At 51.9% G+C, this 22,881-nt stretch overlaps 3 protein-coding genes across 3 annotated transcripts; 2 read left to right on the forward strand and 1 right to left on the reverse strand.

Annotated features, from left to right (window-relative positions):
* Positions 1-720: 720 nt before the first annotated feature.
* gtb3 (glycosyltransferase family 4 protein) lies at positions 721-9,853 on the forward strand (the record flags this gene model as incomplete). Its single annotated transcript, XM_040816074.1, has 3 exons — positions 721-1,044; positions 1,096-1,185; positions 1,235-9,853. The coding sequence occupies exons 1-3, from the start codon at positions 979-981 to the stop codon at positions 9,851-9,853; spliced, it is 8,775 nt and encodes a 2,924-aa protein (XP_040665911.1). The 5' UTR covers positions 721-978.
* Positions 9,854-10,180: 327 nt separating this feature from the next.
* dapB (dipeptidyl aminopeptidase dapB) lies at positions 10,181-13,073 on the reverse strand (the record flags this gene model as incomplete). The annotated part of the gene is made up of 3 exons (XM_040811944.1): positions 10,181-10,361; positions 10,415-10,684; positions 10,736-13,073. The coding sequence occupies 3 exons, from the start codon at positions 13,068-13,070 to the stop codon at positions 10,240-10,242; spliced, it is 2,727 nt and encodes a 908-aa protein (XP_040665912.1). The 3' UTR covers positions 10,181-10,239.
* A 1,588-nt stretch (positions 13,074-14,661) lies between these two features.
* ASPVEDRAFT_127698 (uncharacterized protein) lies at positions 14,662-22,244 on the forward strand (the record flags this gene model as incomplete). The annotated part of the gene is made up of 17 exons (XM_040806487.1): positions 14,662-14,752; positions 14,806-15,039; positions 15,090-15,406; positions 15,457-16,087; positions 16,145-16,241; positions 16,301-17,438; positions 17,490-17,708; positions 17,840-17,909; positions 18,353-18,460; positions 18,632-19,445; positions 19,856-20,106; positions 20,149-20,256; positions 20,313-20,390; positions 20,442-21,387; positions 21,635-21,754; positions 21,781-21,969; positions 22,073-22,244. 17 exons carry the CDS (start codon positions 14,662-14,664, stop codon positions 22,242-22,244), a joined length of 5,583 nt encoding a protein of 1,860 aa, XP_040665913.1.
* Positions 22,245-22,881: the final 637 nt, after the last annotated feature.

Genomic DNA, 22,881 nt, shown 5'->3' on the forward strand with positions numbered 1-22,881 from the left:
AGGTGATTCCTTCTCTCTCCCTTTCCGGACTAGCAGATCAGATATCTCACTCTCTTTCAATCTCCATCACATCCACCATCCTCCACTCGGTCAAAGAAGGCAAATGTTCGACAATCTGGCAACGGCCAATCATACCGGCCCCACGATGTTTCAAGGCGCGATGGTCTCCTGCAAACTGCTGGTGCGGTCTGGTGGGAGCGCACTGGACCATACCATGCAGGCAGATTCCACAACATCGCAATCCTCGTTCGTGGCAACATAAACACCGGCCTGCGTTTTGGCCTTTTCGTCCCAAAATGACCACCGGATTGTCTTCGGAGCTGCCACGCTCTGCAACGCTCCTTAGCGAGCCCTGCTTCCAGGCTGATCCAATCTGAGGTAACTGGAGACATTGCCTCAACAAGTCAACATATTGCGCTTTTGAGACCTAACTACCCTAGCGCTGGTCTAGTCTGGAGAAGGCTCCTCTCTATTTTTGTCAATCTCGCCCACCGGTGCCCCCGCTGTCCTGCGCCATTCGAATCGACGCCGTCTAGCCGGTTCCATACCAAACCCATCGGTTAATGGACAAAGCCCAAGGCAATTGATGACAGCTCTCAACCGATCAAATGACTTGAATGAACACTATCTTGAGACTAGAGCTCTAAGGGTCTGCCGTTAATATTTTCTGTTTCATGAGCTGGCGCGGTTGACTTTTGCCGCTGCAGAGTCGCCTTCTAGCTGCTCAATCCCACTCTCCTATTTTTCTTTTCCTTCGCCTGCTGCTTACTGTGCTTCACGACTTACTTGCCTTGGTTATATTCTGGTTTCACTGTTATTCCATTTATATACCCAGCAGCGTATATACCTTCCGGGCTGAAACGATGGTCGTCTCCTAAGACCACCTCCACTGCAATCCTCAACGCCTCTTATAGACAGCCTATCTCGTTGCCTATGTCTTTCGTTTGTCACGGCCGTTCTACTTAATAATTAATCAGGATGACAGAAATTCTCCCTGTCCTGCCCATTGGGTGGGCACAGATGAAGAATGAATGGTGGCAGTTTGTGAGTACTCTACTCTAAGCTTGCCTTTTCTTCGTTTGCTAATTATTGCAGGTTTTGATTGGAATTATATTGGGTAGCATTTCACTTGGTTTTATATACCTTGTATATTCTTCAATATTAAGATGCATAATCTATTTTGAGGTAACATCCTCTCCTATTGTATTTAGGCGCAATCACTAACTTCATACAGTCGCGGCATCATCCAGAAAAGGTGCCAGCTGCTGTATCCACGCGCATCAATGATCTGGCTCGGAAACAGCTTACGCTGGTAACCGCTCACTCAACATGGCAGAAGCCATCATCCGTCGGGGTCTACCTGGGCCAGTTCGACGAGATTCTGAGTCAAGACCAAATGCGCTTTCTGCGCGAATGGGACATGGTAATTGTCGACCCCTATAAGCCCAGGGTCGTCCAGGCCATCGCATCTGCTGCTGGAAAGCAGATTCTAGGCCGGCTTGATTTCCAGGATATAAGCCCTAAACAGGATATGACCCTAGCGACAATCGACAAGATCGAACGCGCGCTGAGCGAGGTCTTTAATGGCTCTGCGTTTACCGGGATCCTGTTCGCCAACTGGGAGGGAAAGCTTGCTTCTGGATGCTGGGCCAGCGTACTAGAAGCAGTCCAACGATCAGGCCTGTCGATATACCTGGAAACAGCGCCACCAGACTTCCTACCAGAACGCAATATGCTGCAGAACCAGGCCATCTCGGGACTGGTCGTTAGGAACGCAAGTATCCTGCCTTCCGGCGAGAAGCGGGATTACTTCCAGCTCGAGAAAATGCGAGCAACGATCAAGGCATTCGTGTCCGAGGCGTGCATGAGGGACTTTGTCGTGGTGGCCTGGGAAACAATTGACGACGACGCGACGCTTTCAAATGCGGTCGTTCGACGGTCTCTGCAATGGTGCAACTTCTACAGCGCCATCCCCTGGATAGGCCGCAGGGCTGCATTAGAAAACACCGCTTTGAACACGAAACTACCAGAGCCGCTTTCCTCGTTCGGATGGTTGAAAGAGCCTGAGATCATGAGCGCGCACGAGACGTGGAGATCCAACTCGTCTATCAATGATGCAGCGGGTGACTCCAGCGAAGGATGGGCCAAGTTAACGCCGTTCTTCCCAGCTCTGCGCGATGTCTTCGCATCCTTAGAGCGACACGAGGGGACACACGAAGGTCTAACGACGACAGTACGTGATCCGCCAGAGTGGGTTTCCCAAACCAAGTCCCAGAGTAACCCGCTCTCGACCTCCATCGGGGGAGTAGAGTATAAGGCCTTTGGGTGTTTTCCGCTAGGCGCAGAAGCCACTGCCAGCTCGTTTGCCGAAATCCTCAAATCCCAGCAGCGGCTAAGGTCTCTTGGTCTTCTTCATCCAGTTCCTATATCCAAAGTCAATAGTTTAGGTGTTTTGCTGCGACAGTTCCATGATGGTTTTGCGCTGTCGAATTGGGGTCCCTCCGATCAACTTACTGGCCATGTCAAGGAGCTCTATACACTGGCCTGTAATGACCAGCTCCGCGTGTATCTTGGGTTGGATTCTGGGTTCCGCAGAAATACAGATATACGGTTCTGGTCGGTGTATCAGATGGATGCAGACGGGGCGGATATATTCATTTCCAAGAACGTGCAGGGTCTGGCAGGGACTGTCCTTCATACGTTTCTGTCTGCCAAAGGCTGCCCTCGACATGTTTGCTTCGGAGCAGAAGTTGCGTTGGCCAAGTTCTCGAAGGATATTGTGGAAGATATCGGTTTGCCTCGTCGTCTGGTGCAGGATATCGACGTGCTGAGTCCCGAGGAGAAACTTCTGCTATTGCAGCACCTGTCTTTGACAGACGCCACGAGTGACCTGACAAAAGCTATCTGTGCATACCTCCAAAAGCAGCTTGTGGAAGAGACATCCTTGCAGCAACTGAAGCAGATTAACACGGTCTCTTATCTGGAAGGCTCCGCGTCTCCTGAAGCACTGGTGACCTCTCGCATCAAGTGGTACCGCGAGCAAAGATGCACATACCCCTCGATCTCAAAATGTCTCGCGCTCTTCCGTGAAGTCGACACTGTCTTCCCTCAAATACTAAAAGAGCGCCGTGAGGCAGACCTGGCCCAGATCTCCAAAGGGCTCTGCGAGCTGATGGAAGGAGGCCAAGTCGATGCCTACACCGACACCATGGCCCTTGCACTGTTCTGCGCTGCTCGAAAGGGTGCATTAGATGAGATCTACGAGGAGGTTACAGACCGGAATCCTCTGTTCAACGCTCACTCCGATCAAGCTGCTGCCTTTGCGGAATCCTTTGCCCTTGGGTCACGCTGTGAAGCCTATTTCGATATCTCACCTAGTGCATTTGGAAAGCTGCTATCAGATCGGTTCCGCAGGAATTATTCCGATAAAGACCTCCCGGACTGGATCAATGGTGCCCCTGAGATGGCAACCTCTTATGCCGGTGCACAGATCGACGTGAACCCCGACGATAAAGTCAAGCCGATGCGTGGATATCAGCGGTTTACATTCCTCAGTGTTTTTGCTTTGCCAGCGTTGATCGATATCGTCCTCCTTACTATTATAGGGCGTGGACTATACCTATCATCCTTCATGTCGCATGAAGAACAAACCAGTGCCACCACAGCCTTGATGATCTCGCTGCTGCTGTCTGGAGGCATCGGGACGTGGATTGCGTGCGGAGGCCCCTACTACCTCATTTCAATGGCATTCGCTGCAACAAACATGTTCATCCTCATCAGACTCGTTGCCGGCCTGGCATTTACTATCGCCGGCGGTCTCATCGGGTTTGTCGCTGTATCTGGCGTGAACGGTCCGCGGGCTGGGATTGTCTTTTACCTGTATCTCGTCGCCCTCACGACATATTTCTCCGGCTTTGCCTGTCTCGCCAGTTTCAGCTACCCAGGGTCGTCATTCTTGTCCGGCCGCAAGGTCATCTTCGCCTGCATCCCGATATTGTTCATCTCTCCGATCGTCACAACATTCACCGGCCACGACTCTGCTATATACATTGCCGTCATCTACGTCTTCATCGGCGCTCTTATCCTCGGCCTTCGATCCGTCGCCGCAAAATGGGTAACATGGTACCAGAACCTGCGGAGAACCGACGACACCGAGATCCGAAAGTGGTATATCGAGACACACGCCGACGGCGACGAGAAGGTCTTCGGGAACCTGAGCGACCCGGCCGTGCTGAAGCTATCCAGAGAAGCGCTTTTAAAAGACGTCTCTGCAGAGCTGAACCGCTGGTTTTTCGCACGGCGCACGACGAAAAGCACACTTGTCCTTGAGCTCGCGCGGGACTGGCAGGCGACGACATTCCTCTTAGATTGGTACTGTCGATACGCTGATGTGCCTAAGCCGATTCCCTTTAGTTCTGGGTGGAACACGCAGACGAAGGTTGCGCTGGAGTCGCTCCGCAGTGCCCAGCGGGGCATTCGGCTGCATAATGCGTTTATCCACTGGCGGCAGTCCAGTAGGGAGATTGGCTGCGGCGTGGTGTACTTTGTCGTTGCGCTTCTGGATAAATGGGTGGAGCTTCTCAGTGGTGGCCATTTGATCGGTCTGACGCCGTCGTTGGACTTGACGTCGGCGTATCGGATGGCTGTTGGATTTGCACTGGCTTACTACCTGATCGGGGCTGTATTGATCGATACAAAGGCCCAGGAGCTGCATAGTCTTGTTGGAAGCCATAAGCCCCAGGCGTTGAAGACCGCGAAGGATATCCGGGACTCGCAGAAGCGAGATGTCCGGTTCAAGAGAAGGGTCTACTGGAAGACACTGGGGAAATTCCTCATGTGGCACTCTTGGGGGCTCGCCTTCTCAGCGGCGCTTGTCTGGACATTCCAGTCTCGATTAGAGGCAATGATCATGTTTCTTGCCTACGTCGGGGCCTACACGGGCTTGCTGTGGTATCAGTACACGAAGATATTCACGGGTCCCCACGCATTGAAACCGCTGATGATTGGATCCCTCGTCGGGCTTCCTATCGGAATTGCGCTGAAACTCTGCCTTCCACACTTCCTCTACTCGCAGGTCATCGGCCTAGGAGCGGCCACATGGACGGTGGCGTTCCTCTCCATCATCCCAGCAAAGATGGGCATGCCCAAGCGTGTCGACTCGCCCGTGGAGCTGGGAAAGACGTTCCATGCGTACACCGCGCCATGGGAAGACCCTGACTGGAGCCAGCAGGAGCTGCAAACCTTCTACGAGAATATCTCTCTCATCCCCTTGGAAGCCCGTCTCAAACTTAACCCAGCTGGTCATCCAGGGACTGAAGTGAAGCAGATGCTCCTCTCGCGAAGACGAGAACCCAGAATCGAAGAGGCCTTCCCGCACTCGCAGGAACTCGTCGACACTGCACTGAAGGCCTGGGAATCTGGAGAGGTTCTGATCGAGCTTGTCCCTCTAGGCTCGATTGGGCCTGGGATTCACGCTCTGAGCTGCAGCGCCAAAGATCATTTGAAGATTGCCGTCGCCGTGGGAAGGGGACTGAACCATCGAATCGACGTCAGTGCCAACTGCCAGGTCATTTCGGAGACACTTCTACACGCCGTCGCGGAATCCATCATGCAAATCCCCCACGAGCACGCAGTCCTAGCCGAATCACTTGTATCTGCAGGCGTTACGGAGACCACAGCGCGCCAGCTCCGAGACGAAGCCGACACGCCGCTTGTGGTCCGCTGGGCAAAGAGAGAGCTCCTCAGACAGCTGTGTCTTGGATTCGAATGCGATTTCCACTGGGAGACGCTGCCCAAGGCTGTGAGGAAGGCACTTGTCAGTCGCTGTCTCGGCGAGCCGTGTCGATTAGCCGAGAAGCATCACCAGTTGCTTGAGGAGAGTATTTGCCAGTTTGATACCAAGGATTTGGCGGTGCATATTGCTCGAAGCAACCTTGCGGCTGCGGCGGCTGTTAGTATCTTGGACTATGCGAGGTATGGCACTGGGGAAGCAGGTGCCTTCAAGGACTCCGAGACACCTCCCTATATCCCGTACCTGCCGAAGCAGCTTCCAACGATTGCGTACTTTATTATGAAGCCTCTGTTCTCGGTGTACTACTTGATTGGAGCGGGACTGAAATTCTTCGTCGTTGCAATGGTTGCCGATCCTGAGTTCCAGAGGGAGTATAACCATGTCATGAGCCACTATCCCACTGTACTCCGCGTGCCGGCGACCTTTGCATTGAGCATTGTTTGGAGATATGGCAAGGCTATGCAGGATATGGGTCTTTCGTTCTTCCTCTTCCATGGCCGGGACAATGTCAAGCAGCTCTGGAATGAGACGAAGGGAATTACTATCAACATCAAGAAGAGCCGGTACATTGTCCAGAGCCTCGATGGGACATTCACTGCCTTCCGACATGACCAACCAAATGGTGGCTTCAAGGTCTTTTATTATGCCGGGACCCCCAAGACAGAACCCCAGGGGACGAAGAGTCTCAGCTGTGTCAGTGCATATTCCAAGGATCTCCTGCTTCTTATCCGCCAGGAGTACAAAGGTGGCAATGTTATAAACGAATACCACTACGACTACCGATCTTCACCCAAGAAGGGACTTACCTTGAAGCTGTCCGAGTCGAAGATCCCCATGGGCCGACGATGTGTCCGCGGAGAGAACCATCTTCAAAGCGTGCAGTATAACCGCAAAGGACTGATTGAAGCCGGATCCTATATGAAAGACGGCAACCTGATCCGCTTCAAGTACCACTACCGCAAGAACCCCCAATTCGGCGACGAACTCCTCCGCGCGGAGTTTGCTCTGTCACACATCACTTGCACTGTGTCCTGGTGCGCGCCTCCCCTCCGCCACCCCGAGAAAGTCGAGCGCTGGATCCCTCACGCAAAGGTCACCGAGGCAACATTCGTCCAGGGCCCAGACGTATATGAGGCTCGCTGGCTATACGACCACAAGTTCCACCCGACCATCTTCACCACGCTGAACGGGCAGAAGATCCAGACGCCGCCGATGATCGAGCATGATTTCTTGGAAGTTCTTGCGAAGCCCCGGTTCACCAGCTTCGTACACGATAACCCGCTGTTCTATTGCGAGAGTCTCAGCTCCAATATCCTCACCCGGCTCTTCGGACTGACGAGGAAGCGCTTCCCCGTCTCGACATCGCGTGCTCGCTCTCTGATCTGGAAAGCCTGGAAAGATCGACCGGATTTTGACGGTATCATTGTCCGCTGGATGGACGAGCGGTTACTTCGAAGGGATAGAACGCTCTCACCATACTGGCGCAGCCGTGACTGGGGCGATCTTGCATCCGCGAAGAAATATCTGGAGCTTCGCGCCGATACCATCTCAGCCAGCGCAGATCTCGACGACGGAATCTCCAGCTGGACTCCGCTGGCCGTGAAAGTCAGCGACTTGTTCAATTTCGGACCCGGTGGTGATGCTGTGGTTAATACCCGGTCTAAGGACTTTGGGTCTGATACGGAAAGGTCACTTCATGTTATGGCTGCGGACACGGGGACCTGGCCGAACGAGGGAGGTGGTGTGTCTGCGTGCCGGAGGGACATGATCAATTCCCTGCGGACGATTAAGTGGCATATGATATGCGAGTCGGCGAATGACTTTGGAGTGCCCAAGCATCAGACGGAGCAGAATATCCTCTCGCTCAAGGTGATTCCGCTATGGGGGATGGACTTTCTCACCCCAACCCACGGGCTGTTCAGGAATAAACTGGACTCGGAGGTGGAGAATGTCACGTCTGCTAATGACCTGGACATCAAAATGAACTTCATCCCTATTTTGACAGCGTTGGTCAAGGGGGCTCGTGCCGTGCATCTCTCCAAAGCGGATATCCGCCAGGCAACTAGGGCTTTGGTGAACCTGAACACCTTCTTCCAGGACTCGCGGCACTGGACGCAGATCTGGAACAGCAGCATCGTCAAGGAAAGCTGGAGAGAGCTCTGGCTTACCCAGGAAATGCCAAATACCATGCCCTCTTCCGAATGGTTCAGCACTGACCTGCCTACGCTGGGTACTCTTGACGTCGCACTGGAGCTTTGGTTCCGCTATTTGTTCATCTTCTCGATTCCCATTCCTGAGAAGATCCCCAGTGTTTTCCAAGCATCGCATCACAGTGTCAGCGCTTCGTACGGTGTTGTCTGCAAAATGAAGAGGAACTGTACCCTGCAGATCTGGGACCACGCCATTAGTTGGCGTGAGACCAACCTCTGCCTCTCGTCTGCTCTTTGCAAGCTTTCTCCCTTCGTTCGGAATGCTCTTCTTGGACTGATGCGAGTGACGTCCGCGCTCACTCTGTACCATGCTGATATTATCTCCCCGTGCGCCGACTTCTTCAACCCTGGATGGGAGGTCGAGATTGGGACGTGCCAGGGAACAATCGAGCACCGCAATGTCTTCCGTCGCAAGGTCGACCCGGTCGTCAATGGCATCACTGATATGCAGAAATTTGCCCCAGTCAAGGAGATCAAATCGGACCGGCCGACAGTGACGATGTTGTCGCACGTCTGGTACGCCAAAGACATCAAGACAGCGCTCCTGGCCGCCGATATCATCATCAACCAGTGGAAGTTCGACGACTACCACCTCGACATCTACGGCGCAATCGACAAGGCTCCTACATACTCGACCGAGTGCCAGGAGATCATCGCCTCCAAGGGCCTCAGAGGAAGAGTGACTCTCCGCGGCACTGCCGACCCGATGAAGGTTCTCGAGAGCACCTGGCTGTTCCTCAACTCGTCTCTCTCCGAAGGTCTCCCGCTAGCCCTGGGAGAGGCAGCCCTAACTGGTGCCCCCGTTGTCTGCACCGACGTGGGCGCCTCCCTGCGAGTCCTCAGCGACCCTGACGATTTCTCTCGCTTCAGCGCCGTCGTCGCCCCAAATGACGCTGTTGCCCTCGCCAGAGCTCAAATCTCCATGCTCGCCCTCCTCGGTGAATGGAGCCAGTACGCAGACGACACATCCCCGGCCCCAGTCCTGCCCTCGTCCCCAACCCCAGAAGACGTCGCCAGAATCACCCAGCGCATGTACGACAAGTCCGACCACCGCCGCAAACTCGGCATGATGACGCGCAAGATCGTGCAAAAGTCCTTCAGCGGCGACCGCTACCTCCGCGAGCACGAGCAGATGCTGTGGATTGGCAAGTCGGCCAAGATGATGTCCTCGCGTCTCCCAGGAATCCACAACGAGCCTGCAGACATCGCAACCGCCATCCAGCAGGCCCTCCCCATCGAAGAGGAAGTCATCACCATCCCCCGCAGCGCCGTGCACTCGTGGCGCTCCTCGGCCGCTTCTGGTATGTCAACCCTGTATAGCAGCACCGTCTCCACCCCTTTCCCAAACACAACCAACAACAATATCAATCTCAATACCAACCGACCAACCCACCTCCGCAACAACAGCGCCACCACCACAACAAACGCACGCCCCTCCTCTCTCTACTCCGGCTTCTCCAATGCCTCAACAGACGCCTCCTCCTTCCTCCCCCTCCCCAACTCGCCCCTCCCGGTCTTCGCCCCGCGGCACTCCCTCCAAGGCCCCGCTGCCCAAAACCCCAACTCTACTTCCAATCCCACCTCCCGACCCAGCGACCGCCGCTCATACACCGGCGGCGGCCGTCTATCTCCCCGGTTTACGCGCACCAGTGCTGCAGCAGGACGCCGGTCTCGCTCGGCTAGTCTATCCACGGGGGGACGGGAACAGCTCCGCGGGCTACAGCGTGAGGACTTGCAGCAGTATCGCAATTCCGACGTTAGCACCATCATGAGGGAGGAGTTTTTCCAGTCGAGTGTTTTCCGGGGGTTGGAGGGGCATGCTAACCCAAATGCGAATAATACTTCTATTTGAAGTTGGGGGGATTTACTTAGGGTTAGGGTGTGTCCATGTGTCTTTATGCAGGTACCTTCTAGCTTAGACTTGGTTGATTTGATTTTGGTTAATTTGTCCCATGTATCTGTCTATCTATTTACTATGTTTGTCTTTATTTAGTTATCCAACAGGTTGGATAACCTTGTATAGAATCCATTTGAATGAACATTGCAAAAAAAGATATAAATGAGGATCGTTCTTAGCAGTAAAACTACCGAGATATCGTTTAAAGGCTATATATTGATTGAAGACGCTCCAAACCCCACCAAACGCCGTTATAAAACAAAGCAGCAAGAGAAGGCCCGAAATAACTCTCTCACTCATTCCATATACACATAAATTTAGACCTATATATATGGACAGGTTTAATTTGCAAAACTAGGCAGAACCCTCTTCGAAAGTCGCTCCCACATCGAGTCGTCCGGTTTTGGGTTCGAGATTCGATGCCATTCGCCATTGAACGCATTGACGAGCCAGCTCGAGAGGCCTGTTTTGTCAGTCAGTGGAAAAGTGTCGGTGTGGAGCTGAAGGTGAACTTACGTTCATAGACCATGGTATGGGCATTGTGGAAGAATATGCTATGATCTGAATCAGGGTAGAAATGGACATCGTAGTTCTGGACGCCCGCGAGATCAAGGTTGTCGATTAGAGTGAGCGTGTTCTGGATGTGGACGTTATCATCCGAGGCGCCGTGGATGACGAGGAAGCGGACGCTGTTCTGCAGTGCGGACATGTCGCTTATGCTCGTGTTGCCGTAGCCGTCTGGGTTGTGTTCTGGGGTGTGCATGTACCGCTCTGTGTAGACGGAATCTATTCATCACGTTAGTTGGTCAACAGGAAACGACGATTTTGGGTGCCTACCGTAGAAGCGCCAGTCGGTGACAGGGGCAACAGCCATTCCGTATTGGAAGGTCTCGCCGGCATCTTGCTCGAGTGTCTTTAATGTCATGAACCCACCATAACTCCAGCCCCAGATCGCAATTCGGGATTCATCTACGTATTGCTTTTGAGCCCACTCTTTGGCGGCAGCAATCTGGTCAAGCGCTTCGTAGTACCCGATATTGCCTCGAATGATGCATCGCGCTTCTCGTCCGATGAAGCCAGTGCCTCTTCCGTCGACGGTGACGACAATGTATCCGAGACTCGACGCAACATACGTTTGGAAATCTACACTAAACTCGCGGTTCACGGTTTGAGATCCTGGGCCACCGTATAGGAAGAAAAGAACGGGGTACTTCTTCGCTGGGTTGAAATGCGGTGGTAGTCGCTCGACGACCTGGAGGGTAAAGCCGTCGACGGTGATATTTTGGTATTTTTCCGTTGGAAGAGCGTATTGACGGATCATTTTTTTCAAATCTGAGTTTTCCTCAATGGTTTTCAGTGTCGTAGTCTTGTCGCCCTCGGTACTGATGACCGTTTGCCACGGGACAGAGGGACCATTGTAACTGAGCACTGCATACCCAGTTCCATGCGAGAACGAGGCGCCGTAATAGCCTGGCTCCGAGGTGTCAGTCAACGGCTGTAGATTTGATCCGTCAAGTTGGACGCTGTACAGATGGCGCTGGGTCGGCGCCTCCTTGGTAGCTATGAAATAAACCAGACCCCGGGTCAGATCTACAGCAGCAGGCGCATTCACGACCTCCCACTCGCCAGAGGTAAGCATGATAGGCTCTGGGTTGTCTAGAGGGGCAAAGTATCCCAAATGATCGTATCCTTCATGAATAACCGTGTCGATATAGCCATCATATGGGCGTCCGTTCTCTGGATCGGCAGGAATGAATCTTGTCGATTGGGTCGGCTCTACCCATCCGCCATCCAGCTCGGACACATCTTGTATCCTGATAAGCGTGCTCTCCCGCAGTTTAGTGTCAACCAGGAAGAGCTTGAAGATGTCGCTTTCTCTATTCGTCGTCCGCACAAGTACCTTGCCTTCATTGGCCCAAACAACCTCGATTATAAGCCGGTCATCGTCGTTGAAGTCTTCGGGCGTTTCAACGGAGAATACTTCATTCGCGTCAACGTCGTAGAATTGTAGACTAACGAATGGGTTGGGTGCGCCGGCCTTTGGATACTTGATCTCCCTCACCTCCGGATAGTTTTCTAACCCTGGAGGCGGTGTCTTTCCTGATGGCCGAGACAAGTAATACTGAACAGGAAATTCAGGAACGGCCGACTCATTCGTTCGCATAAAGGCTATCTTGGAGCCATCTTCAGACCACCAAGTGACACTGTTTCCTGAAAAGACCTCCTCTTCGTATACCCAGTCAGGGGCGCCATAGAACAGCTGCTCGCCACCGTCCTTGGTGATGGGCACAACACTCTTGGCAGAAAGTTTTCGGAGATACAGGTTATTGCCACGGACAAAGGCAACGGCATCGGACTTGGGCGACCAGACAGCAAGCTGAATTCGCCCATCAATGTTGTCAGGGTCCAGGGGCTCGGCAGTTTGAGTTTCCACATCAAAAATCCAATATCTCCCGGTCGACGAATGTCTCCAGTTCTTCTCCATGTGAGAGGCAAGGAGTACTTTCTTCAAATTGGGACTCGGCTGTGTACCAGACGGCGAAATCGTCTGTTTGCCAACTTTGACAGAACTATTCTTCATCAATACCCTGTTCGTTTCGCCCTCCTTGCTGTGAATGTCGTTGATTCGCAAATAGCCGTCATCACTCTCCCCTCTCTCAACCAATAGCCCATCTTCGCCATCAGGCCCAGCAATCCAGGAAATCGCGTGACCCTTAGGCGCAAAGGCTCCTGAAAGCACTTGTTCCAACCTCACCGGTTTCCCAGAGTTTACGCCAGGCACATCAGGCCCAGGCTCATGCACTTGGAATATATCTGACGAGCGCTGAATACCGGAACGTCCATTGATCACAAACAGCACAAAAGCGAGCGCCCAACCCCCAACGCAAAGTAGAACCAGCAGCCAGACAAGTCGACGTGAACGACTACTTGTTGAAGATTTCGTTTGAAGGAACGATTCGTTGGCTTCGGTTTCTCCATCCTCCTCATCACGGTATCTTCCACCTCGGGACCCTCCTAGTGTATCGGCCGGTGCGACATTGAATTTCTGTTCTTCGAAGACGGAATCGACGGAGAATCCGGAGTCATCGGTGGTCGTAGAACTAGCGGAGGAACGGCGACGATTCATAGGGAGCAATTCGGACTCCTCGCGATCTTCGGAGCTACGCATCATGCCTTTTTGACTCAAAGGGCACTCGAGAGGAAGTCAATCGGGATCGAATGAGGGTCGGAAGTTCAGGCATCAATGAGTGACGCAGATCAAGGGAACGGCGCTTGACCGGGCTTAGGGAAGGGCAGAAGCGCAAAAACACGCCTCAGAGCGATGAATACAAGAGAAAGAGCTCAGACCGATCAAGCCATCTCAAAGGTTCGCAAAGAAGGAGAGAAAGGGGATGCAGGTGTGAAACATGTCAGACAGGCAGCGCGGAGGCGGAGAAACCTTGAGGCTCGGCGGAGGAAACAATAACCACCGCCACACGCTATTGATGCCTGTCTGGGACTGGTTCTGCCAGTTCCAATGTACAGTTTACGACGGGAAGTTGGCTGAGTGCCATAATAACTAATTCTAAATCATTTTTTACTAACTGGTTTGTGGTTTAGAGTCACAAGCTGGCTTATCGTGCTGAAATTACGAATAACGTCAGCCACCCTGTTCATGATGTACTCGCAATCCGCCACGATATGGAACAAAGTTCCAGTTTTAGTACAGACTTTGAATTTCTACCGTTACCTTACCCTTCCTCAGCGGAGTAATCTGGAGATAGTCCAGCCAGTGGCGGTGCATTTGAACGTGTAATCCATCATTGGAGCATTCGTAGTTCATCCCGGTCGACCAGCAAGATATCAAGTAACTCGGCACGACTTGCTCCATACGAGTGAAGCGTGACCGTTTAGGCTGGGGATCTCCATTATCGCCTGCGAGAGTTTAGGGTGTGATGACTGCAAATGCTTCATCCCTGGAGATTCGTGCCTGACAACAAGCAAGATTGGCTCACGAAGCTGGAATTTGGATGCCTGCTGTGGAGGGAGTGTCCGCCAAGGTCGCGGCATGCCGTAGCATCAGCGATCGCTATCCATTGGCATGGGAGCAAGCAGGATGAACAGACTCTGGTTGTGAATGGAATGCGTCTCGACGTCTTGTCGATCCTTCCGCCACGCCGGCGGGGCTACAGGGCTGAGGCACGCGAGAGACGAGTCACATATTTGCAGGGGGGATAATGAAAATAAGAATAGAAATGGAGTTTGGTTGGCGAATATTATTAGTTGGGAAGATATGGGGAAGGCCAGAAGGTTGAGTGACGCCAACCCCGTTTTTTGACTCCAGTCGACTCCAGATCCGTCGTCATCTCCTTTTCGCCTTCTTCTTTCTCTTCTTCCACCTGCCCCCCACCTCTCCTTTCACTTTGTCCTAGAGTTTCCTTCAACGTCTGTCGTTTTAGCTCGGAACGTCTCTGAAGCCTTATTAAAAATCGCAAGCCTCCGGTAGCCAGTACCTGAAACAGCCGGGAAGCTGCCCGAGAATAGACGTCATCGCGCCGGCCCACGCTAAATAGGCAGCCGGATTCCCATCCTTCGGGCTGATCCAGTCGCGACCGGCCCTTGTGCTTAGCCTCAATCACGCTGCAGCTTGCTTCTTTTATCACGGATTTATATCGGTATTTGGATTTGCGCTTCAGTCAGCTTACTTATATAAAATACCCAACCCCGCCGTCGTCGGCGGTCTCTCTTTTCTGGACACTCGTCTGATCAATCAATTGCGCAACATGCACGAGAGCAACGGGCTGGACTCAGCTGCCCCTCGCCCAGATGGCGGCATTGGTCACCAACAAATTCTCACCGGAAAGCAAGAACATTGTCGGTCTTCCGATTCCCCGGTTGTTGTAATGGGCGTATACTGACTGCAACAGACCTTAAGCGCGAGCTCATCTCCCTCCAGGTTCAACATGAAATCTCCGAACTAAACTCTCCAACCGCCCTTCGTCGCTTCGGTGCCCCCTTTAAATCGGAATTCGGAGAAGTCGCGCCCATCGATTCCGAACTTCCTATACTCCGGTTTATCTTCGTCCACCATGTTCGGGATTTCCCTTTCCTAGACCAGGCGCGGGAGAAGGAGTTTTGGCAGGACAAATTGCAGGTGGTGCGTATGCCGAGCTTTAGCCGCCCGATCCTGATAAAAGGCGGAACTAACAAGAAACGCAGTTCCTCGAATCCTTTGCGAATAAGAATGTGTCGTCATCCGAAGACCGCCTGGAAGAGACAAAGCGGAGAAAGTTGGCCCGGAAATGTGAGAAGCTTGTGGAACTCATGATGGTTTCTGGTATACCCACTGCATCTGGATATGAAGAGCGTATCCAATTTTCCGAGATGGAGGTCGTCGATCGTGGAGCCAATGAGAAAGGGCTACTCGTAAATATGCCTGAGGGAAACGCGATCAATGGTTGGGATATCAACGTCGCTGCTGTCAGAGTCACGTCCGTACGACGCACAGTCCGACACCATCAACATGCGGTATGTCAAGTAGTAGATATTTCATACGACATCGGACTAACTTGCGCTAGGAATTCATAATCCGTGTAAAGCGGGGTGGAAAGCCAGAGATTTTCGTCGCTCGACGGTTTGGCGACTTTGCCAGGCTCCAGAAGAGGCTGCATACTGAAGTTCCTGGCAAGGCGCTACCGCCTCTCCCGCGAAAGAACAAATCCTCATCAACTTCAACCTTGTGGTGGGGTGGCTCGACTGTGGAAGATGACGAGTCTTCTGTTTCATCTGTCTCAACTCAGGATACAAGCCTCGTAGAAGAGACGCGGTCCTCCCGAACCCTAGCTCCGCCAGATATTATTCAACGCGGCCGATCAAGGTCACGGAGCTCTGTGAGAAAATCACCCAGATCTTCTGCAGAGCGTCCCAGGGAGACAGTGCTGTTCCGGGAGGAGCAAAGAATTTCGCTACGCGCCTACCTCCGCACAATCTTGCAAAATAAGCGGTTAGCCGAGTCAAAGGCATTAGAAGAGTTTCTGACGGCAGATCCAATTGTCCCTGGTCAAGAGGAGACGCTTGACATGGGAAAACGAAAAGAAGTAGATGCTATTAGAGTAGAAGAGCAAAAGCGCTTCTACGAGATCGCACGGCAACGTGCGGCAGAGTTGGACGTGTACATGGAGAAGTTCCGGCGTGACATTGTTGAAAGCAGTGAGTTTGCGAGAATGCGGATCATGGGGTATAATTACGCTAACATGTCGATATCAGATGGATTGACCAAACTCTTTGCCGAGATTAAAGAGAAACAATGCGTCGAAGATCTAAGCCCTCAATATCAGAAGTTTGCCGAATGGCTACGCATCGAGTATGTCATAAACCATTTGTTGAATTTTTTTTTTTCTTAGCCCCTACTAATCCAACTAGGGTCGCGGCTACTTTGTACCACCTTTTCCTGGCCGAAGACAATTCGGCAGAGCTTTTCGCGCAGGCGAAACGGATTCATTCCTTGGTGCCATATACTCTGTTGAAGAATGTGATTCGAATCGCCAATCCGGCTGCTGTGATGACAGGGGTTTTGGATCTCTTCCTCGCTCAGCCTTTCGGTTCTCGGTCTCTCTTACAACGAATATTCTCCATGACGTTGCATGATGGAATCAAGGGATTTCAACGATCGATTGATGCGATGGCTGCTAAGGTTGACGACCCTGTCGTCGCCCAGAAGCTGAAAGCATTTACTGAGGCCGAAGAAGATGTCAAGAACGAGATTCGCCTCGAAGCTACTGAAGACGATGTAGACGTTGCTGTCGCTATTCTTCGATCAGAATTACTCCCACTCGAGCTGAACAACGAACAGATTGGCAAGGTGTTCAATTCATATGTTGCCTGGAATCACGCCGTGGAAAATGTGGACGAGGAAATGCGGGAGGGCGCACACTGGTTCGCCAATGTGAAGCAATTGCTGAAACTTTACACCCGGCAGGCAGATAAGGCCAAGATGCTGAATATCATAGAAGAGCCAGTGACCCTGCAGCTTTTCCGCGACCTTTTCACCATCTTCTACGAGCCACTTGTTCGTGTGTATAAATCGGCAAACGTCTACAATAGCATTACGGATTTCGCCAAGTTTGCTGACGACGCTATTGCAGTTATCGAAAAGTGCCAGAGACAGGATATCTCTGCGGATCCCAACCAAACAGTTCAGGCATTTATTGATCTCTGTGAACGACACCAAGCCAGTCTTTACAAGTTCATTCACGAAGTTCACCTTCACGACAACGGGCTTTTTGGGTCTTTGATGGCATGGATTGAAAACATTCTTGACTTCCTTCGGAACGGCCCAGGTGGTGGCAAGCTCGATATGAACGCTTTGTTTAGCGGAGGCAAGGACGTCGGCCAGATCAACCCCGACCTTGCTCGCGAGGAGATAGATAAGCTCATAAAGTGGCACGAGGATCGGAAGCAATGGCACCTCAACAAGACTCGGCAAAAGATGGCCGCCGAAGGAACGGCTTCTTCCCCCTTCCAAACTAAGTTTAAGGGGAGCGACTTTGGGTTGGACGAGGTATGTTATTAACAACTCAATTCAAAGCACACTAGAACTAACTCTGGACAGGCCGATCTTGATGCACTCGCTATCTCCGACGAAGATACCGATGGCTCTGCTGAACTTGAGGCCGAAGACGAGGCCGAAGAGGTAGATCCGATCGCCGTTGAACGGAAGCGGCGCTCGCGGCAACAGGTTCAACTGCGCCGTACAGCCGGCGAGCCCATCAAACCCGATGTTCAAGAGATCCTAAAGTTATCCGACTCGTTCAGCATTCTGCTGCGCCAGGTGCTTGCGGATTAAACTAATCGAGGCCGTTATTCCGTTCCGCTACGATACCCATCACATTTATCCGTACCCATATTGAAGATGCATATTGTGTTTCTTGGTTTGATACAGTGTTTGCATTGCATGGTTAGAGTAGAATATTGGTGTTGTATTTTATAGATTTCATTGAAGACCTGATTCTACTGGGCTCTATTGCGACAAGTAAGGAAGTCGTAAAGACTCCCCCAAATAAGTTTTTGCCGTCACATCATGATTCAGTGAGGACATGGAGTGAAATGTTAATTCTGAGGAAAGTACCAACCCCAAATCCTTTCAAATTTCATTTAATCATCACTCAAACCGACTTCAAATTAAAGAACCCAGCCAGCAAATAAAGTACACACTAAAAGCCCCGGTCTCGATCAGTGGATCTTCCGACCCAATCTTCCTGTGCGCGGCCTGCCGAATGACACCCCAGTTTCCATAGCGACCACCGCGCGCATCATCATTCGCTATCCATCTATCAGTAAGTCCACCTCTCTCTCTCTCTCTCCCACTTATCCTCAGCCAAAAATGTTCTCTTTTATCAAAATCTCAATTGAAATACGATGATAACTCCATATAAGCGCCGTCGTGGAGTCGGGGATGGCGGGGAAACACCCAAGTCCCCGCGCTCTGCTGTGCCCCTGCGGGGCCTTTTACTCGACGGCATATGGCGATGCAATTGTCCAGAGCGACCGCCGGCGGTGAAGCTGCAGACAAGAAACCATGGTGTTAACCATGGTCGATGGTGTATTACTGCCTCTTCCTCTTTATTGCTTTCTTGCTTTCTATCTCCCGCGATTCGGAGCTGTCTCAGTGGTCCAGAAATTTGGACTGCATGCACCATTAGAAACATATCATGGTCATACTTACAATAGCTAACTAATGTTTACCTGGGTCAGTCTACATCTGCCAGAAAGACCACCGACACCGCTGTAATTTCTTCCTATGGGCTAGCGACGCCGAAGCCCGCGAAAAGTACACCCTGCTCTCGAATACCCGCACCGAAGCCCCATCACCGTCTACGGCGTCTCAAACGGCCTCGCCGAAGACCATATCCGCGCAACAGGGTTCGGGCCTCCTAACACCGCAAACCGGTCAACAAGATAGGTACAGCGAGCCGCGGGCGCACCGGACATCCACGAGCGGGAGCGGAAGTGGAAGCGCAAATGCGAAAGCACGCATGATGACCGAAGACACCGGTGAGTTCGAGTGGGATGATTCGATGGATAGTGAGATGGAGAGGGTGGTCGAGAGTAGCCAGCCGCTGCGGCAACCGGAGTTTGGACTTCCAGCACGGAAAACACCGCGCACGGGACCTGTTACGAGTCCGGGGAAGAGGAAGCGGTCGGTTGATGATGACGGTGCGGAGAAAGGGGAGAAAGGTGTGCCCAGTACGCCGGGTGGTCCTGGGCAGGGGACGCCGTTCCTCACGCCCACGCCTACCAGATATAAAGATGTTATTTCTGGGATTGGGGAGTCGCCTCTTGCAACACCGTCAGATCTAGCTGCGCAGGTTTCCAAAATATTGGAGGGGCATGGAGTTGATGTTCCCGTCGCGGCAAGAGCAGAGTTGAAGGAGTTGCTGAACCGGCATGAGCTGAAGGCAAAGGGGATCCTTCGCGGGCGAGATATTTCGTGGAAGGCGTTGAAGAATAAGGATGAAGAGATTGCGAGGCTGAATGAGAGGATCTCAATGCTGGAATCGCAGCGGGAGTTAGATCGGATGGTGGGAAGACAGTAATCTGGTTTTATGGTTCGATACCCTGGTAAGTTAGCGTATATTTTGATTACCCTGCTGGCTCTTCGAGAACGTATTTAGTTAGTTTCAGATGGGCTTCCATAGCGGCTTTCAATCTAATGACATTGCAAGCACAAGTTATATACAAGAAAGTGTTTATTGAAGCAATCTATAGATAGCGGGGCACGTGACGGGCCGATAAGATCGGCAAAAAATAAAAAGTCCAGCAATGACAAAATCTCCAACGACAATTCCACAAACACTACACAAGCACCAAATCGAATGAAGCAAGCGCGTTGTACTGCCGAATAAACCTTTTCTAGTCACTGACATAAACGTCCATGGACCCTACGATCGAGAGCGACAGCCACAGTCCGCTCCGCAGCGAACTCCCCGAGATGTTTCGACCCCCCGTGAACCGCGCAATGCGGGTTCTGGACCGATCATTCTTCAGAAAGACGATACCGCTTTCCGCTGCGACTGTATTTAAGAATTCGGACATCTCAAGAGTGCGGGATAAACTGATGAAGAGCCGGGATCAATTCGCGCTGCCGCGTCTGAATAGCGTCAAGGAGATCAAGAAGGACGATATTGTGAGGAAATGCCTGCTGCTAAAGGAGGAAATTAAACACAACGGTATGCCTGGATCTGAGCGTGCAACGAATTGTGGTTGACAAGTTACAGATATCGCGACGTGGTCGCCTACTGTCAACGAGCTGGTCGATAGTGGGGCTGTTGGGCTCGGACCTTACGACTTGACGCTGGATTACGATTACTGGAATTATTGTGGGTTTTTTTTTTTGAACTGGCACACTTAGCATACCGGAAACTGACTTGCTTAGCTGATATTATTGCCGCGATCCTACCGGAGGATATGCTTGATGAGGTACCACAGGGCTTCACGCAGGTGGGACACGTCGGTAAGTCAAGCGGAATTCTTTCGTGCTTGTGTTGCAGGTCTGACCGATTAGCCCACTTGAACCTTCGCGAACAATACCTTCCATGGAAGCACCTAATTGCTCAGATCATCCTTGACAAGAACCCGACTATCCGCACCGTGATCAGGAAGACCGAAGATGTAGGCTCACAGAGCGAGTTCCGGACATTCCCATTTGAGCACCTAGAGGGTGAGCGCAACATGAACGTTGTTCAGCACGAGCAAGACTGCGAGTTCCACTTCGACTACTCTCGCGTATACTGGAATAGTCGTCTGGATACCGAGCACCGCAGACTCGTAGACAAATTCCAGCCCGGCGAGATGGTCTGCGACGTCATGGCCGGTGTTGGGCCATTTGCGGTTCCCGCGGGTAGGAAGAAGATCTTCGTTTGGGCCAATGACCTCAACCCACATGGGTACGAGGTGATGCAGGATGCCGTGAAAAGGAACAAGGTGCAGAGATTCGTCACTCCGCACAACCAAGACGGCAGGAAGTTCATCCAGTGGTCCGCGAAAGCCCTACTGGAAGAGGATCCCGTGACGGTCGCTATTCAACCGAAGGTGAAACGGTCGAGGAACGCGTCGAAGGAAGAGCAAGCACCTGCGCCTCCGCCAGAAGTGTTCGACCGTCCGAATGTTTTCGACCACTACGTGATGAACCTCCCCGGAAACGCGCTTGAATTCCTGGATGCATTCATTGGCGTCTACGAAGGCCACGAGGACTTGTTTGCACCGCACACCGAAAAGGCTCTCCCAATGGTCCATGTATACTGTTTCTCGGGTCACTCTGAGAACGAGATCGACGACCACATGGACATCTGCAACCGCATGTCCGAGAGACTAGACTACCCGATCAGCACGGAGGACCGGGTTGGGGGTTCTGGAAATACAGAGCTCGAGCTTTCCATCTACAATGTCAGACTGGTTAGCCCTAACAAACAGATGTTCTGTGCTAGTTTCCGACTTCCTCGCGATGTTGCGTTCAGGAAGAAGTGAGCAATATCCAGTTTCTGGGGTGGGATACATTTTGGGGTTTGCATAGCATCATGGCATAAGGCGTTTGGGAAAACTCTTCTCCATAGAATATAAATCGCTTGAACACATATTAATTTAATTAGTTGTATCTTAAGTAGACGCATTGAATAGGCCTTATACCTGATGCCTTGGGTAAAGCGGTGTTGGGCTGACCGCCCATTCTGCCGGTGACTTCTGGCTTTGTACCTGGAGAGTTTTCCCGCCTCCACACCAGATACGACTTCGAGATCAGCTCATTGACACGCCTTGTCCTAAACACAGCCTCCTCAACACCTCTGCCGCACATCGCTCAGTTATATATTTACATAATACGTCGAAAATAATACATACACGATGAGCGGCGTCTCCCTCCCCCCGGCAACACACCGCCAGCGCGCCCTCCCCCAAGGCGAGCTCGAAGCAGCCTCAACACTCAAGCTCGGCGCGGACCAGAATACGCATACGTTATCGCTTTCTGAAGCTCGCCTTGTCATCAACAAGGTGCTCGAGAACAAGCGGAGGGGCGGGAAGAAATATGAAGAGCCGGAGTAAGTAGGAGTTGCCCTGCCCCGCTATCTTACGTGGGACTTGAACGAAGCTGGGATGGGGGATAACTGATCGATAACTAATGATATTTCTTGTGGCTTGCAGGAACCTCACCAAGACGTTGGCATACCTTGAGCAGTTTGCCCGGTTCAAGGAAGAGGAGAACATCAAGGCTGTTGAGCGGTTGTTGAACTCGCATACAGAGCTGGAGATGTTTGAGCGATCGCAGCTTGGTATGACTTCCCGTTATCTATCATCCTCAATATTAGGATTTTAAACTGTGATGCGTTGTTGTCGTTGTTTCAAGCGCTAACGAATAACAGGGAGTTTATGCTGCGATAATGCAGAAGAGGCAAAGTCGCTTATCCCCAGTTTGCAAAACAAAATCTCCGACGGGGAGTTGCAGGAGCTGTTGGATGAGCTGACAAAGCTGAGAAATTTCACGGACTAGCTGCCTCCTTTTCTCTGTTTCGGTGGTTGCCCTGATTTGCTTTGCTATCGGGGCTGTGCATTTGTGTATAGTAGCATGGAGTTAGGAGTTTTGCGTCTAGAGGCGAATGTCATGCTGACACGCAAGTCCAGCCGTCATGGGTTTATCTAATCGCTGGCTATAAAATCATGATAACAAAGTGCTGGTTTGTAAAAGGCAAAGTCATGTAATGGTGTTTGATATCGACATTTGGTACTTGATATCATTGGACGTTGGGGGATATACTACATTGAGTCATAATTGGCAATGCCCGGTTTATATGCCTCGCATGTGAATGGAGTCCAATTTATGGGTGCATGGCGAGAAACATGGATGTGATCGGGAGCTTCCGGAAATCCAATTTGACCTGTAGCCCTAATTCCGATATCGCCCGTCGAGTCATAGCCTTCACTTAATCCCACCAATTATTGAATAGAACACGGGA

The sequence above is a fragment of the Aspergillus versicolor genome (genome assembly GCF_001890125.1).
Source record: "Aspergillus versicolor CBS 583.65 unplaced genomic scaffold ASPVEscaffold_3, whole genome shotgun sequence".
In the NCBI taxonomy this organism is placed as follows: Eukaryota; Fungi; Ascomycota; class Eurotiomycetes; order Eurotiales; family Aspergillaceae; genus Aspergillus; species Aspergillus versicolor.